The 18,887-nt window shown below is 41.1% G+C and overlaps 1 protein-coding gene across 1 annotated transcript in view; it reads left to right on the forward strand.

The window, feature by feature from the left end:
* Positions 1 to 12,986: 12,986 nt before the first annotated feature.
* clmna (calmin a) overlaps positions 12,987 to 18,887 on the forward strand; it is a 47,939-nt gene continuing 42,038 nt past the window's right edge. The window contains exon 1 of the mRNA XM_030044495.1: positions 12,987 to 13,359. Within this exon, the coding sequence (XP_029900355.1) occupies positions 13,275 to 13,359 (85 nt within the window). The 5' untranslated portion in view covers positions 12,987 to 13,274. The remainder of the gene's footprint in view (positions 13,360 to 18,887) is intronic.

The raw sequence follows: 18,887 nt of genomic DNA on the forward strand, positions 1-18,887 counted from the left end.
TCAGCCTTAACACATGGCACACACTCTTATCCAGTGAGATACCAGAGCGCCCCAGGAGTCACGCTTTACATCACAGTCTCATATGACTGAATTTTAATTGCCCTTTTATTATTTTTGTCCATTATTTCATTTAATTCCATTGGCTCTTTTTTAATGATCACATTTTTTTAAAGATCACATTTTCTCTTTGCTAGGGTTTTATATGAAGTTGTTCCAGAAAAATGCTACAATAATAACAACTTAATATTGTCATTTAAAAACAAAAAAAAAAATGTTATGTTTTATCCTTCTCTCTATATGCCCACACATGTTGTTACTATTGTTCAGTTCAGATGGAGCCCCTCTCTGCCATACATTAATACGCACTGAAGCTGCACTGTCTGCATGACAAGGCAAACTGAATGAGCTTTATGTTTGTGCAGTTAAGTGTGGATTTGCCTTTCCTTTAACTGTGTGGATCTGAGTGCATGGTGATAGCTGGAAGACTCACTGAGGGCTGTGTGTGTGTGTGTGTGTGTGTGTGTGTGTGTGTGTGTGTGTGTGTGTGTGTGTGTGTGTGTGTGTGTGTGGAGAGTTTGTTGCTGCTGGCTGACTTCAGACTTCTGTATCCAGGCAATCACACAACAGATGGACGGGGAGATGGTCTCTGTGACTGTGATAGGAAGGGTAGGAATTTGTGTGTGTGTGTGTGATGGTGTGTGTTTGAGTGTGTGTAGGTGGGGGTGTGAGGACGGCTTGTTGTGTGCTGAGTGAACCTATTTCTGTCCGCGAGCTGCTAGTTTGTGGCTTCCTGCACTAGTTTATTCATCTTTACCATGACGTTTTCATAAAACATAAATGTCCTTTTTTGCTAATGTTCATCATCAGTAGTGATTCAGCCTAGCTCATGAAGGTGTTTTCATCTGCTGTGCGACATGCAGCACTGAACACTGCACACTGAGCACTGAGCACTGAACACTAAACACTACACACTGATCACTGTAGACTGAACACTGCACATTAAACACTGCACACTGCACACTAAACACTGTACACTACACACTAAACACTGCACACTGAGCACTGCACACTAAACACTGCACACTGAACGCTGCAGACTGAACACTGCACACCACACACTAAACACTAAACACTAAACACTGCATACTGCACACTAAACACTGCACACTAAACACTAAACACCGCACAATGCACACTGCACACTAAACACTAAACACTAAACATCGCACACTGCACACTAAACACTGCACACTGAGCACTGCACACTAAACACTGCACACTAAACACTAAACACTGCACACTGCATACTGCACACTAAACACTAAACACCGCACACTGCACACTAAACACTAAACACCGCACACTGCACACTAAACACTGCACACTAAACACTAAACACCACACACTGCACACTAAACACCGCACACTAAACACTAAACACTGCACACTAAACACTAAACACCGCACACTGCACACTAAACACTAAACACCGCACACTGCACACTAAACACTGCACACTAAACACTAAACACCACACACTGCACACTAAACACTGTACACTAAACACTGCACACTGCACACTAAACACCGCACACTAAACACTAAACACTGCACACTGCACACTAAACACTAAACACCGCACACTAAACACTAAACACTGCACACTGAACACTGCACACTGCACACTGTACACTGTACACTGCACACTGCACACTAAACACTAAACATCGCACACTGCACACTAAACACTGCACACTGAGCACTGCACACTAAACACTGCACACTGAGCACTGCACACTAAACACTAAACACTGCACACTGCATACTGCACACTAAACACTAAACACCGCACACTGCACACTAAACACCGCACACCGCACACTAAACACTGCACACTGCACACTAAACACTAAACACCGCACACTGCACACTAAACACTGCACACTGCACACTAAACACTAAACACCGCACACTGCACACTAAACATTGCACACTAAATACTAAACACTGCACACTGCACACTGCACACTAAACACTGCACACTAAACACTAAACACCGCACACTGCACACTAAACACTGCACACTGCACACTGAACACTGAGCAGTGAACACTGAGCAGTGAACACTGAGCAGTGAACACTGAGCAGTGAACACTGCACACTGCACTGTTTTTACTAACAGGAAAAGCTGCAACATGTCAGTAAATGTTGCTGTATCCCACCTGCTTCCTTCTCACCTCAAATTTCAAAAACATCGAGAGCACAAATACCAAAACACATGTATCTCAACCATCAACTATGATTTAATGTTTCACTTTATTTATTTTATTTTTTTATGAACGTTTCACTTAGTGTTGCCTGTTAGTAGTCAAGACAATGCATTGTGGGAAAACAGTGTTACTAATAGACCATATTCTGACATCACACTCAGGGTGGGAAGCTTAAATTCTCTAATCATGTTGGACTGTTGTGTTGCAGGTTGTGTCTGTTATAAACGGAGGGAATCTGACAAAACGTCATGGCTTCACCACGAACAACAGATTTGATCACCTGTTAGCTACCAAGAGACAACAGCTGACGTTAGCATCCAGCCACTTCCTAGCTAATGTCACCTCTTGATAATGTTGCATTATATGACAGGAAAGATGTAAATTATGAAAGATAAACAAACACTTTCGTTCATCTTATTTCATGTATTCTAGCTGAGCACCGAGCACCAAATACGAAGAAAAAAAAGGAAAACTAAAACAAAGAAGGATCACAGGGAATACCACTTTAACGGTGTGGAACCAACAGCCCGCGGCGGCTTTCTGCTGGCAGTCCTCTTGTTATTTATTTACTTAAATATCTATTATTAGTTGTGTTAATTGGATTTCTTTTGTATTTTTAATGTTTTTGGTCTTTGTAATTTTCTGATAATTTTCGGTAGAATAAAAAAAACACAGAGTAGTTAGGATCATAGCTGAACAGACAAAGAAAATAACGCCACCCACAGAAACTCAAATGTATGTGGCAAGTTTATAATAATAATAACAACATTAATATTACAATTATTGTTTTGGTCATTATTATACAGTTTTGTTTTTGAGTAATTTTCAGATTATTTGATTTGTTAGTTTTATTGTTATTCTTTGCTAATTGTGTAGTAAATACATTTTTAAAAAAAAAAAAATCTAGTCATTTTCTTGTCTTTTTTTTTTAAAAAAATAGTTAATTCTTATCATGATCTTCTTGTAGTTTTTTTTTTGCTTTATATATTTAATTTTTGCTATTTTGTCATTTTCTTGTATATTGTTACTGTTTTTGATTGCTAATTTTTTGATAATGCTCTTGTGATTTTTGACAAATTTCTTGCTAATTTGCTCAGGAGCTTTTTTCTCATGTTTTTGAAAGAAATCAAGTGACTGTGAGCAAACCCACTCAGTGTCAGCCTGACGGTGCAGTGAGACAGGCAGTAAAGGATCACATGTGTATGACTTTGTTTTGGTTGAATATGGAAGAGTTTTTCCTCACTATAATCATAATCTGAATGGCTTCATCTCCAGCACACACATCCAGCAGTCGACTTGACTTCTCCAGTTCTGAGAGAAACTGAAACAGAAAATAAGCGAGTGCGCCTGGACTCAGACCCAGATACAGTTAAATATAGACAACCCTGCCATGTGTCATCTGGCGGCTACTGATCGGCTAAACGCCCCGCAGGCAAAGACTGGGAGCTCTTTTTTTTTTTCTTTTGAGCTTTGATTTCTTGAACCTCTGTCCTGCGAGCCTCATGTTTCTCAGACAGAAAAAAAAACACTAACCTCATCTCTGCTTCCCATGGAAACGTTCTTGGGAAGAGGCGGCGACAGCTGAGCTGCAGAAAACAGACGCCTCCACACTGTTGCATGACTCACACACAGATGAGGAAGATACAGATTGCCCCTCTACCTTGCTCGTCCACTCGCTGCCTTTCTCTCTCAAATTAGTGCTTATGATTCAGTGGATTGACAGTTCATCCTTGTGTTTCATTCCGCCTCCTCTCCGTCTCTGTATTTTGTGTGCCTTTATGTCCAAAGGAACAAGAAACAGTTATGAAATCTCAAAAACAGCTGCATTACGTCATTTCAGCAAAATCAAATTCCACCTCTTAATTGCCTTAAATTCTGCTGAATTCATTTGGACGAGTTTTTATGGTTGCAGGAGGGGCAAGTTTCATATACACCTGGTATTCATATCGATTCTGGCTCTCTGCAATTGGATCATATTTTTGGCAAAGCAGACAAATAGGTGGGGAGAGGACAGTAAAAACTAACACAGCAGCTGTTATTGCACTTGGAACTACTTTTCCTTGAGCATTTAGAATTGTACTTTGAAGGGCTCGTCCCTCTCTCCTCTCTATGACATTTCTGCCACTGCGATCATCGTATTTCCACTCACTGTGACGTCTCTTACCACAGTGATAACATATTTACCCACTGAGGAGACGGTTCTACCCGAAATGATGCCATGAACACCTGAGGTGGTGACACATCTGTCACCACTTAGTTGTGTACATCACAGTCTTGCATTGGCATGTCCTTTTCCTTATCCAGATAAGATGTCCGGGTGCAGATAACATGCTGATAGTTAGTAACCAGCTGATGGCACGGAAGTCCTTACTGCTCCTGCTAGTTTACACTGCAGCTGCAGCGCAACAACAATTCAAATCAAATGTGACCTTCATTTCTTAAAGTAATGATGGCCACTCGTTCTTCTTTAGTTAGCTGATTGGTTCTTGCCATAATATGAATTTTAACAGTTGTCCAATAGGGCTGTCGGCTGTGTAGTAACCTGACTTCTGCACAACACAACTGATGGTCCCAACCCCATTGATAAAGCAAGAAATTCCACTAATTAACCCTGATAAGGCACACCTGTGAAGTGAAAACCATTTCAGGTGACTACCTCTTGAAGCTCATCGAGAGAATGCCAAGAGTGTGCAAAGCAGTAATCAGAGCAAAGGGTGGCTATTTTGAAGAAACTAGAATATAAAACATGTTTTCAGTTATTTCACCTTTTTTTGTTAAGTACATAACTCCACATGTGTTCATTCATAGTTTTGATGCCTTCAGTGAGAATCTACAATGTAAATAGTCATGAAAATAAAGAAAACGCATTGAATGAGAAGGTGTGTCCAAACTTTTGGCCTGTACTGTATATTTAAACGTCAGATCAGGGAAACTGCATCTGCATCAGATTAGTGAATATGTCTGCTGTTTTTAACAGTTGTCAGCAAATCACAAATGTCCCTGGATTTGCTCCCAAAACTCTGGTCACCTGCCTCTTAACCAGCACTGTGCTCGCTCTGGCCCTCAACCCTCCAACACGCCTAATGAGACTGAGAGCTCTGGATGTGGCTTCCGCTCTTCTGTGGCATTCTTTACATTCTCCACAAGCAATTACAGACTTACACACAGCCGCAGGGTCAGCTGGGAAAAAAGCAGTATGTGATTAGATTAGAGGTCAAGGCAATGAAAAAATGACAGTTAATGAGAACTTCTAAAACCATGAGTTATTATGCGTGAGTGTGATGCAGTTACATCAGAGATGTGCTCGCCAGCTTCTATTTTTGCTCACATATAGCTGCACTGTTGGCTTGTCCCATATTTTGACACGTTTCTACTGACTATTACTTACTAAATTAGCCTTATTTGTACATCCACTGAAGAGGAAGACCACTCAGAGATCCATGAAGGGTCCAGACTGGACTGTGGATCAGGCCACAGATATTTGTCCAAATGTGACCTGAGCCTGAGATTTACTTGTCCTCCATCTCTAGGTTACATTTACCGCCTGAAATAGCCTACATGTTGCCTTCAGCGGCACGATACAGGAAGTTGCCCAGAAGAGACAGCAGGTCCATCATTTTTATTTATTTTACACTAGAGTTTCACTAAAAAGACGCAGATGTGACTGAACCCGACCTGAACCTGAACATAATTTCTTAATTTTTATCCAAACCATGTCCACACTCTAGTCGAGACATGTGGTTTCCAGTCCTCACTGAAGAATCCAGGTAAACTAGAGTTTGTCCAAGAAGAAACAAGCTGTCCTCCAATTTATACAAAATGGCCCACAGCAAAAGGATCTTCATGGATAAGAACTTATTTATATAATGGTTAGAAAAGCTGTAATACACCAAATGCTGTAATGACAGCCTCTTTCTTTCTTTGGCTTCTCAAAATATCCATCAGTCTACATACAGTATATGTTACACCACTGAAAGGTGCGCTTGGCTATATTATATTATATATGGCACATTTTGCAACACTTAAATAAAAAAAAAAAATGAAACAGCTTAACACCAGAACAAACACCTGCAGCTCTATTTTATATTAATCACTCATAAAATATATACATATGAAGGCAACATAGGGGAATGTTCCACCTACAAGAATGTGTTTCTACCTCCAGGGGGCGACGTAGAGCACTAACTCCAGGCTAAACAGAAATGAACAGTGGTCAGTGGGACTTTCTAAATAGAAAGGCTGTGAAACTGACATCCTTTTACAACCATGGATTTCACATCATATTACAAATATTGTAAATTCTGTAAATATTTGAAATCAGGTGTACTGACTGTTTTGTTGTATTTAGCCATATTGGCTGCCATGCAGTTTATTCTGTTTAACAAGTGCTCTGCACTGCCCCCGATGTACAAAAGACTGTACTGCACTCAGTTTTGCAGTCTCCCAGTAGTCAGTAGGAGTGGGTGTGGTTCGGCTTTCTGTGACTTCACTGATTGGTTCCTCCTCTCTGCTTCAAGGTGAGGTGATCAGTGAAATCACCTGGTGGAGTTTTTGGTTGGAATGAAAACCTGCAGCCTCTCGGCCCTCCATGGCACCAGTTTGACACCCCTGCTCTAAAGGCTTCAGTGACATGCTACTACGCCATATTGAGTGCTGCACTCTAGTTGTACGACACGTGTATGCCACTATTTATAAGAAATATGAGTTGATCACGCAGAATCAGTGCTGAGTTGATTATTTGTGCTGGACAAGCGGGTGCAGTAAAATATGCCAGATGGCTTTTAGACAGATTAGCCCAGATGACACTGGGCAGCAATTTGCTGTTTTTAGCTCACCAAAGATTAGGATGAGCATTAAGGTTGATACTTTTACTCCAGTACCTTTTTCCTAAAAAGCGCCGTCTCTGTTCGTAGGAGGATTACCACTTTCCTCCTCACAAACAGTTACACAACAGCCAGCTCTGCCTCATACTTGGTAGCTGTATGTGGGCTGGGGTGCAATGACCCGAGCTGTTAAAAAGAAAGAACTCTGAGAGGAAATGAAATAACCTCTTATCTTAACTGTTGCAACAGGGGAAAAATCAACAAATGTGGTCCGATCATTGATTCCTCTGCAGCAGTATCTCACCCTCCATCTCATACATCTCTGTCTGTTGGGTTTAAAGCTGATAGCTTGTGCCCGTGAAAATAACTTTACAAACGTTAAGGCCTTCAAAACAGTATTTTAAATGTGGTTATTAAGATGTTTATTATTTCAGTTTTCTTTGTGCTGCATGTCCACTCCTCGATGATTCCAGAGCACAGTCAGTGGGACAGTCTGCATCCTGTTTGCCTTACTAAACACAGCTGGACTTCATGCCCCGTAACAATTCATTTCCTGCTGACTTTTCTTGTTCTTATTCAACCTATTTCCCAACTTTCATCAGCTACAGTATGTGCAATCATCAATCAAGCTGCTTTTCACAGTTTTTTCCTGTATTTTTAATTCCTATCGCAGGTCGCACAGAATAGGCCTTAAATAACCATACCTGTGATTTTGAATGTTTGACCCATTATTACAATTTCCCCACATTTGACATCACAACAAGCCATTTTGCAAATCCTGCAGAGTACTAAAGATTTCACAACATATAATTACAATCCCTTGGTTTTCAAATTTGAATTTTTGGTTGAAACACCCAACTTATAATATTCTACCTCTGTGGCTAACAAAGTCATCAGCATTCATAAACCACAGAACTGATAACTGGCTGTGGAAAGTAAATGTTTCCCTGGGACCTATTTTCTGTCAGAGAGATTGTTTCACTCCATCCAATTTCAAGTCCGTGTTTTTAGGAAAACTAATGTGGATGACTTTATTACAGTGATGGAATACTGCTGTGAAGATAGCTTGAAGTCTGTCCGAGCTATTTTGTCTTGCACTGAATGCAGAATTTAGCTGAACGTAGGTGTATGTAACTGTTTCAACACAAACCATGTAACATAAATGTAATGTAAATGTACGGACCACATGAGCAGTACGATCAATGAGTCAGAAAAGTCCATTTATTTCCAATATAGCTGAAGACAGATTGTTTCTATTGGTCAAGAAAACAATCTGTGCACAAATCACACACAAAACTGCACATAGCACATACAGCAAAGTCCAATTTGGCACGCATGTCTTTCCATCTGATGTGATGCTATTTTATGAGCAAAAGTTGCACCTGATAAATGTGGAATAGTTAAAAATTTGATTGCAGCCATGTTATGTATTTGTTGCATCCATCCCTTGATTCAGTGTTAAGTGTTGGCATGAAAAGGCTCCAGTATAAACTTGCTGAATATCCGCTATCAGCAGCTTCATCAGTGCACCACTTTTGGTATCAGTCACAGGCTATCAAAAACCTTTTTAATCACACTGCCAATCTGTGCTCGTCTACCTTTGAAACATTCCAGTTCCACCGAACACGACTGCCCGTCTAAAGTGTGTAAACATGCTTCACGAATAATTGATTCCCATTTCCTGAGTGGTGACATGGTACAGAGAGCAGACGGCCCACGCTCTGGCCTTAATGACGGCAGCGCAGGAAGACGCACATCCCAGAGATCAGCTACACATTGACTTTGAGGTTTTTTCCAGCGGGTGTTTGGCCAAAATCAAATAAACAGCACAGAATTACCGACCCAATGCTGCATGACAATAATCCAACTTGTACCTGCTTTGAAGCTCTCCTTTCACCGGAACAAACAGGGGAGGCTAATGGCTTTTTGTCACAAACAGGAAAATGACATTTCACCTTAAAACAAGAGCATAACACCACAAATGAGATGCAGCCCTGATTGTAAACAAAGTTAATGAGCTTGAGGGTGGAGTTTTCCTTTAAGGCACAGGGAGCAAGGCTTTCCAGACTGACACCACTGAATTCGTAAAATCACATCATCACCCCCATATCAGTAGTAAGTGACTGCTGGTTAATATTGGATTTTTATTAAAATACCAATACTTATCCAACTTGTTAATGTTTAACTGCAGCTCTGTTTGTGTGACACATAGATATTACCAGCAGTGTTCCATGAAGAGAGCAGGTGCTCCTGTGTATGATAAGGTTGGTGTGCTTTACAGTATGAATCCAAGCGTACCCATCACTTACAGCTCGCACACTGACACACACATCAGCAATATGATTATAATGCGATTAAGGCAATAATGTGAGTGTGGCAGACGCCATGTAACCAGCACACTGCAGTTATATGAATGGGATTATGCTCTTAGTGGAGGTAGGCATAACCACAGTAACATGAGGACTACTCTGATTTTAATTACATTAATAAACAGCGGTTAGGACATGTTTCCAGCTTAGAGACACTGAACTGCAGTCACCTTGTGCTCAGCGCTTCCTGTCATATCCAGGCAGTCAGTGTGTTGTTATAGTTTTATATTATACCAGTATGTTTTTTTTTATATTTCTGTAATAATTTAGGGGTTTTACTTTGAATTCATTTCATACTCATGAATTTCCCATGATGTAATTAGCTGAATAACGTAATATGAGCTAACAAAGTTCTTCTTTGAGTGATCCTGTTATCTCAAAACTGGAAACTGGTGAAAAGTTTAAGAGAATGCCACCTATTATAGATTGTGCCGTCCTTTGCTGCCAAAATAAAAATGTGTTTTAGTCAAAATGGCACTTGTCTGGTTTGTCCAGTTTGGCCCAGTTTGTGCAAACATTCACTTCCCTGTGCTAATGCTGCGTACTGTATTTACTTAAGCAGTGATGGTTGACTTAGTATTGTATGTGCACTTGCAACCATCAGTCATGGGTTATGGAATACTCTGTACAGGTGCACACTGTTGTTGACATTAGACAAAACTACTCATGATTCAGAATCTGGGTAATTGCTTGGGTATACAGTATGATTTTATTTACAATGAAAAACAAAGCTGTGTAATCTCCACATTTCCCACAAAGCCTGTTGCTCTCTTTTCCCACCAAAGCTGCCCACGAGGCTGTTCCCCCCCGGTATTAACATCTGTCCTGCATAATGTGATGACAAGTGGACAGCTCTCAGTCCATCCGTTCACACCTGACATTAGAATGTGTGTCCACATGAGTCTCACCTGCCCACTTGTGATCAGATCTCACGCTCCTGCTCACTATGCAAATAAACACGTTACATTTCCATGTGGGTTGGTTTGCTTTTTTTTAGGAGAGAGAGTGAGAGAGAGAGAGAGAGAGAGAGAGATCATACGCACAGTATAGTTACACTGTACAATGGAATTCTTACTTCGCATACAAAAAAATAAAATAAAATGGCATTTAAGAGGCCTTTAACAAAAGAAGACATTCTTGCTCACGCCAGCCTCATTTTAATACATCATCAATCATGTAAAACATTTTTCACATCTGAACGTTCTTACAGACCCAGTCAGATCAGTTCAGGCTCAGATTATTGAATTATTCCAGCGGGTCTGAGAGGGTCGGGCTCTCCGCTTAGGTGGATAAATTAACCTGTGATATTTCTGTGGTATTCCTGTAGTAACTGCAACACACATTCACACTGTCACCTGTAATATTTCTGTAGTGCTCCTATAGTAACTCAGTTACATCACGGGTTAGAAAGGATGTGTTTAATCTTGCCGGGGCATGAAATTTAAGAAAGGCTGCCTCTGAATTTTATATAAAAGAAAAACCCTGCATGTTGTCAATACATATTTTAGAGACCCGCCAAAGTTTCTTGCATCCTGTTTTTAGGGGAGCTCATGTCTTATTAAGGCGAGCTGAGCTTCCACCTGGACTTAGAGGTGTCAGCTGGTGATCAGATCTCACAGGGCGGATGTTAAACCAGGTGGGAGCAGAGTCCAAGTGGCTCATGACGTGCCAATCATCTCAGCTATGGTCTCATTTGTTTACAGTATTCATACTAATATCATCAAATAAATGTAGTAATGATATGTCGATATAAAAATGCACCATGCTGTGCACCTTTAACAAACATTTAACACAGTATAACTTGACATGTTCTTGGCAGCTTAAATTTATGCTAACAAGATCCTACCATTCCCTGACATAAAACCACAGCCTGACCAGAAGATTGAATACATACGGTTTCAAGTTGCTTTCAAAATGGCCAGGTTAGCAGTCAAAGATAAATAACTGTAGATTAAAAATAATATTGATCAGGGTTTACTAGGGCTGGGCAATATATTGATATTATATCAATAACATGATATAAGATTAGATATCTTCTGGGACTTTGGGTGCTGTAATATCATGATATAACAAAAGTATTTTCCTGGTTTTAAAGGCTGCGTTACAGTAAAGACAATTTTCTGAACTTACTAGACTGTTCCAGCTGCTGTATTACTTGTCTCTACCTGTTTGGACATCATATCCACCTTACTAATGAGTATTTATCATAAATATCAATGTGTAAATTCTGTGAAAACACCAGTAGTCATGTCTACAAGACTGTCACAATGTCAGTATTGAGGTATTTGGCCAAAAATATTGTGATGTTTGATTTGGTCCATATGGCCCAGTCCTAGTGTTTACAGTATTTTTCTCCTACAGCCAAAAACCAGCAAGAGTGGCAGTTAAATTGTCCTTGTGAGGTAGGATAAACTCTCTCTCCTCTGCAAAAGCTGAAGGAGTAAATGATCCAGAGTTGGAATAAACTGCCTCAAACACTCTTGGGGTGAATGTGCCTGAATAACCCCATAAGACCCGTTTTAGAGGTCAAGCAGAATCACAGGGAGAAGATTCTGGGAAGTCATTCTTTAATCAAAGTTTTCACTGTAAACAAACTAATTCCTCAAGGTGGCAAAAATACAGTTTGCTGGAATTTTCCAAAGCTGTTTGCAGCCTCTGTTGCTATTTTCTGAGTGAGGCCTAAATTTAATCAAAGGAGCCTAAATTAGGGCACTTATCTGGCATGTTTCACCCACTGCCACTTTGCCAGTGTGAGGGCACTGTCTCCCATCGCAAGAGATTACAACTGGGTTGCTCCAGTTTCAGCTAGTGAACTCGTGTCTGCTGCCCTTTGGATTAACTGGATCTGTCACCAACCATGCACTTGATGGTTAGTCACAGGTTAGTCACAGGTAGTACCAGTGGTTTTGATAAAACTAAGAATGTATGTGTATTCATCTTGAAAAAAAGAAAAAAAGTGTTAATCTTGGTCTGTTTAAAGTTTTCCCATGCCAACAGTGGAGACAGATCTATGCCTTTTATAATTAAACACTCATTTGATTTGAACACGTTCCCATAGGCTGTGTAATCTGCAGAAATGAGGATGCTCTGCTGGAAGTGGACCTGAAAATCTTATAGAGGGCATTTTTATGTGAAATGTCAGTTTCGCTACACACAACACAACAGTGGCTATAACTATGGGTATCCAGCTCAGCTGTTGTGTGTCTGCCATACATGTGGTAAATCCATAGCACACATCCATGGCAACATTATAACAGGAATATAGCAGATGATGATAAATCAGTGCTTCTTTCAAACTGTAACTGCGTTTTGTTCATATTGGTGGATTATCTTCCTTGTTGTTTGCCATCACATATCCCTGTGGGCGTGTGTGTGTGTGTGTGTGTGTGTGTGTGTGTGTGTGTGTGTGTGTGTGTGTGTGTGTGTGTGTGTGTGGTGGGCGGGCACTGGAGCAGCTCCATCCCACCTCGGAAATACCAACCAGGTGCTGCATGCAGTGCAGCTCCTTCCTCCTCCTCCTCCTCTCCCTGCACTCATCTTCAGTGCTGGCGCTGCTTTGCAAGCGGGAGCAGAAACCCGAGGAAAACCCTCCAGGATGCCCGGGCTGTGAGCGTGAAAACGCGGCGCTGTGAAACGGACCGATCCGCCCGTCGCTCCCCACAGCAGCGGGCACCTCTCAGCGCGGCTTGCATGGCTCCCGGTCGGCCGGCCGGACAATAGACATCCCGCCGCAGCAGCTTGCCCTCCTCCAGCCCGGGGAGCTCTCTCTCTTCCTGCCCAAGGATCCCTGCAACTTTTCACCGTGGGTCCAGATGGCTGGACACGAGTGGGAGGACTGGTTTGAACGGGAGGAATTAATCGGACAGATCAGCGACATCCGAGTGCAGAACCTGCAAGGTAGGAGCATCCCGACGCGCTGACACAGTGCTGTGAGTGCTGTTTGTTCCAGAGCGCGGCGTGGCCTGGCCAGCCCGGGGGCCACGCACGCACACACGGCCGACGGCTTGTTTATGCCTCCGCCGGGCTTAGATTGCAGGCTGCAGGCTAGAATTCTTGTGGGAACTGAGAGGAGGTGTGGTGGAAAGGCAGCTGAACAGGAGAACTCCGGGCTTGTGGAATGGTTGTGTAACAACCCAGGGGCTCTCAAACTTTTTCGTGCTCTGAACCCCCAAGTTGACTTTGAATAAGCCGCGGACCCCCCATTTGAAGTGGGTGGGTCCCATAGGAACCCGTAAATAAAGAGCTGTTTTGGTTTGTTTTTAAATGCTTGTGATACCTTTCATAACAATAAAACATAGGATATCTTCTCCATAATCACTCCAGAATTATATCTATATATATATCTATACCTATATTTATATCTATATCTATATCTATCTAAATAGATATAGATAAATACCGATATGGATGTATACATATATACATATAGTTTTTGCTCATTTTTATTTTTAGCCCTTTATTTATTTATTTATTTTAAATGAATGTTCCTGTTAGCAGCTAATATAACATTATAACCATGTTTTTTGAAAGATATGCTTTTATGCTTTCACAGAGGTGTATGGTGCATGCTGCCTCACTGGACCCCACTTTGAAAACCAGCTGGTCTGACCTATAGAAGCCCTGGGGGCTCCTAAACTTTTCAAATCAGGGTCCTCAAACAGGTCCTTGTGTAACTTTGGCACATTCATTAGCCCCCCCATCGCTGCTTTGCTCCTTGCTTGTGTCTCAATATATGGAAGCCCAGGGGCTCCCAGAGTTTTTCACATCAAAGACATGTTGGGGTCTTTGATGCTGATGTGGAGATTTGATTGGATTGTGAAGCATCTTTGAAGATATTTTGCAGAATTCTGTAGCTGTAGCTCAGTCAGGAGGTAGGAGTGAAACCTCTGAGTTAAGGGGAAAATCAACTGCTGCTATTATGATCCTCTTCCACTTGTTAGATGCCATCGGTCTTTGATGTTCAGGGCATACCAGGAGTTATGTAATGATGAAGTGCTGTCATTTAGTTTTTTGGTGGACTCGTTTTCCCTCGTCCAACCTCTTCAGTTAGTGATTTCCTATGTTTCCCATAATGCATTTCAACAGTCCTCGATGTGATCTTTTTGTCTTAAGTCAAAAATGGGTGTAGGTCACAGAAATATAGTCCGAGTCTGAGATTTTGCTCGTCCTTTACCACCTCAAATGGCCTGCGTGTTGCCTTCAGTGGCACTGTACAGCAAGCTGCCCACACCTGACAGCAGGTCCATCATTTTTCTTTATTGTATACTAGAGTTTCATGAAAATAACGACGATATGACCGAACCCAAACATAATTACCAAATTTTTGTCCCGACCCGGCCTGAAATGTACGATATATTGCCAAGACTTTTTTTTTTTAACCCTAATAAAACACTTGACTTCTGCCTAGGATCTGTGGATTCATCAGAATAGGGAGTGTCAGTGCTTGTGCTACAGCTGTGAAAGGTGTGATCTCAGAATGTACCAATAAAAACGTAGCATGTGATCAGACAGATGTAGTTACACATTCCCAACTCTTTGCTTTGCTTTTTGAACTAGTGTGAACCTATAAACCCTGTGGGAACGAGCAGGCACACAGTTCACCTGTAGATAAGTGTGGCCCATTGGCCAAACCGGCCTCCACCAGGCATAACAGAGCGGGCGAACAACAGTCGGTCTGCAAACTGGAAGTAATTGATTTAATGAGTGTGGTAAGAATGCACGCTTTGTTCAGGTCTAACCCAGTTCATCTCCATGCCTTTAACAGACAAGCCTATAAACAAATGGGCCTCTCTTTCCTATATTCAAACCACTCGTTAATATTCTGACTTGGCCCAGAATACTGCAATAATAGTAGTCTGGGCCAAATAATGCTAGGCTGGGATGTATAAATTAGAAAGGAGGGATTAACACAAGGCAGAGCACCTCCAACAGAAACAAAACAGTAACAGAAAAACATTTATTTATGCTCTATCTGCTGAACCTCTTGGGATTGCAGTGTTGTACACATATTGTGTTTTTATGAATCAGTTTTTGCTTGTATGGCAAAGAAGCAAACTGAAACCATTCTTTGAAAACGTTTACAGTCTGTTTTGACTTCAGGGCTTTTGAGCAGTCATATGATACTATTTGCTTACACAAACTTTATGTTGTTTGTAAAACCTGAACCGATAAGCTTACACAGACAAAAAAACCCCAAACTTTCTCTGTCAAGATGGTGGCTGCACGCTACGTTGCCTGATGGTTTTTAAAGGCCTGTGAGGTGCAGCTAGATGTTGAAGAATAATGTTTTTAACATCTAGAGATTGGTAAGCACACTAACAGAAAAAATGCCAATTTAAACCTATGTTTTATATATTTTTCAATTTTATTTATTTTTTAAATATATTTTTTAAATTTTTTTCGTATTGCTATCTTTTTTATTCAATTTATTTTTATTTATTTCTTGTTTATGCGCACCACAGGGGGGTTGCAATTTCATTGTGTGCCTGGTCATGCAATGACAATAAAGTCCATTCATTCGTTCATTCATTCATGTTGTTGCCATCATGCTTATCACTATTTTAGATAAAATACAAATGCCTTGAAGTATTTTATTTTAAGTATTTAATCATCAACAATCATTAATCATCAATAACACTTGACAGGATGGACGTCTTCTGAAAGCTTAGGATGTCATCTGCAAGGTCCCGCTGTTTGATTCTAGGTCAGATAGATATTGTCAAATACTGTATGTTCCTATTGGACCAGACCACATCACACAGCTATGGCTGATTCAGAGACACGGCTATGAAAGTTACCTTTGACCTCTTGTAGCAAACATGACTTTGATTGACAGCGCCTTCATCTAATAGAGGACACTTTTCCAGATGACATCTAGCCCTCTGTCTCAGGGTGACCGGCTGCGATTGGATGGAAAGGCTTGTGGTTTTAATTCAGTGGTGTCTATTTCTCTGCAGTGGTTTAGCACCAGAAGTCACAGCAGATGTCATTTTGGGTGACAAAATATTGACTCCTCCTTACCAAAAATGAACAGCATTCACCTTCGCTGACTTTTCTTTGCTCATAAGTAGGGTTGTCATAATACCAGAAATTCAGAAGTTGATACCAGTACCAGTGAAATTCCACGATTCTCGACACCTGTGTCAGTACCACAGTAAAAAAAAAAAAAAAAACGAGAAAAAACCATTTAATTCAACATACACAATGAACATTTAAGTATTTAAGTCTTCAAGTATTTAAAACAAACAATAAGTCAACTGTGTTTAAATAACAATGTTTTAGATGCACAGAATTTCAATTGCAGTATCCAGCAGAGACATGAGAAAAATATGCAAATAATCAGTAGGCTTATACGTAATTAAAAAAGAAACAACTATTTACTTCGATGGCACCGTTTGCATATTTTGTTTTTGTGAAACTATCATTGTCCCCTGATCATCGGCCTCGAACACAAAATCCTTCCACACACGCCTCTCGCTGTGTTTCTTCTGGACGAGCCGAGGCCGAGCTGCCGTCTTTCATGTGTTTGTCTCTTCTTCAGTGCACACGTGTATACTGCCCCCGTCAGGTCTGGAAGAATGTGTTACAACCCACTGAAAGCTAAATCTAAATAAATACAGGGTGACCCAAAAAAACGGGAACTTTTTAACAATCCAATAAAACCAAGAGTGATGGAAGAAAAATATTTTATTCATAGTAATTGAAACCTTAAAACATGCCATTTAAGAAACAATGATAGAATTTTCATTTTTTAAAAATTACGTCCTGTAGATGGCGTCCTCCTGTACGAATGCATTCTTGAAATCTGTTGTTGAGATTCCTCATTGACCGCTGCAGCATCTCAGCTGGGGTACTGTGAATTTCATCCTGAATTCAGATCCAGTCTCTTCAAAGTTATTAATCCAACATTTTATCGCGTGTTTTGATGGAACAGCACCATGGCGTCCTAAGTTGTAAAAACGTCGGAACTCCCTCTGTGCAGCTGTCAAACTATCACCCTTTTTATAAAACATTTTTATGGCTAATGCACGCTGTTGCCCGTTCCATTGATCCATGGTTACTAAATGTTTACTTGCTCAAGGTCACTGTCTCGCAGTGCTGCCACTTGCTCATGTCTGCCAATACGCACTTCAAAAACTCCCGTTTTTTTGGGTCACCCTGTACTAAATCTCAATAAATACATGGGGATTCTATGGTGATGAAAAGCGGGTACTGTTGAATTTTTGGACCACTGGCATCAACTTGGTACTGAAGAGTCAGTTCTCATGACATCCCTACTCATTAGTGTTGTAAGAATCATAAAAAAATACATTTGGAACAAGGTTAAAAACACATTTTGTTGCCGCTGTGCGTTATTCCCCCAGTCAAGCATGCAGTTCTCCTTCAAGACACCGGATGGCGCAGTGATCAGCCGTAGCCTTTATTTTACAAATCTGACTTGAGCCAGTTTGAAAATGAAAAATAATACTTCTGGCATCGTTAGCAAAGACATAGGTCTACTGAGCCAAAAAATAGACATGTTGCCTAAAGTTAACAATACAAAATAATACAGAAATGTGCGTAGTTTTGTTTGTAACATACTGGCGAGCCCTTGTGATGACAACTAAACATCGCTAGGGATCATATTGTCACTTTGATGGAACTTACTTCACCTTATACTTTGAAAATGAGTCATAAAGATTTAACTTGGCCTAAAAAAGGTTGTAAAGTGTCTTTAGGTGGGATTGTCTTCCACAGTTTGTCCACCACAGCCCCCGACCTGTAGCTGAGTAGGAGCATCTATGCTCTGAGAATATGGTGTGCTTACATCATTAGTATGACATCAAATATTTAACCTCATGAAAAGTATGGGTTTCAGAGCAGCGCTAATGAGCAGGCTGTGGGTCCTCTGCTGAAGTTATCTGCATTGTGGCGTAAGAGCGCTCCACTCTGTGTCTCTTGGCGCTGAGCGGAGCGTTTCCTATGCAGTTTGACATTTTCCAGCCCCTTCAAATGACACGCAGCTTTTGTGCTTTGGTCATTATTCTTTGCGACGCTCACGGATGATCGTCCACCGACTGAAGAGTGGCTGGAGAGGCTGTGTTTTGCAGCATGAAAGCAGGAGGAGCAGCCAGCGCTTTAAAATAATGGCCTGAAGGGTCTTACATAACGTGAGAGAGAGAGAGAGAGAGAGAGAGAGAGAGGGAGAGAGAAAGAGAGAGAGAGAGAGAGAGAGAGAGAAATGCCCTCTACATCACTGTGCTGGAGTCCCACAGCGGTACATTCCCACATCACACATCCCACACATCTCTCTCTCTCTCTCTCTCTCTCTCTCTCACACACACACACACATACATCCAGAGGCTCCCACCTCATGGGGAAGCAGGCATCTCTCTGAGTGTGCAGTTAAGCGTGCTGGTCTCAGCTCAAACATCTCGCCTGCGCAA

Source organism: Myripristis murdjan, chromosome 22 (assembly GCF_902150065.1).
Source record: "Myripristis murdjan chromosome 22, fMyrMur1.1, whole genome shotgun sequence".
NCBI lineage: Eukaryota > Metazoa > Chordata > Actinopteri > Holocentriformes > Holocentridae > Myripristis > Myripristis murdjan.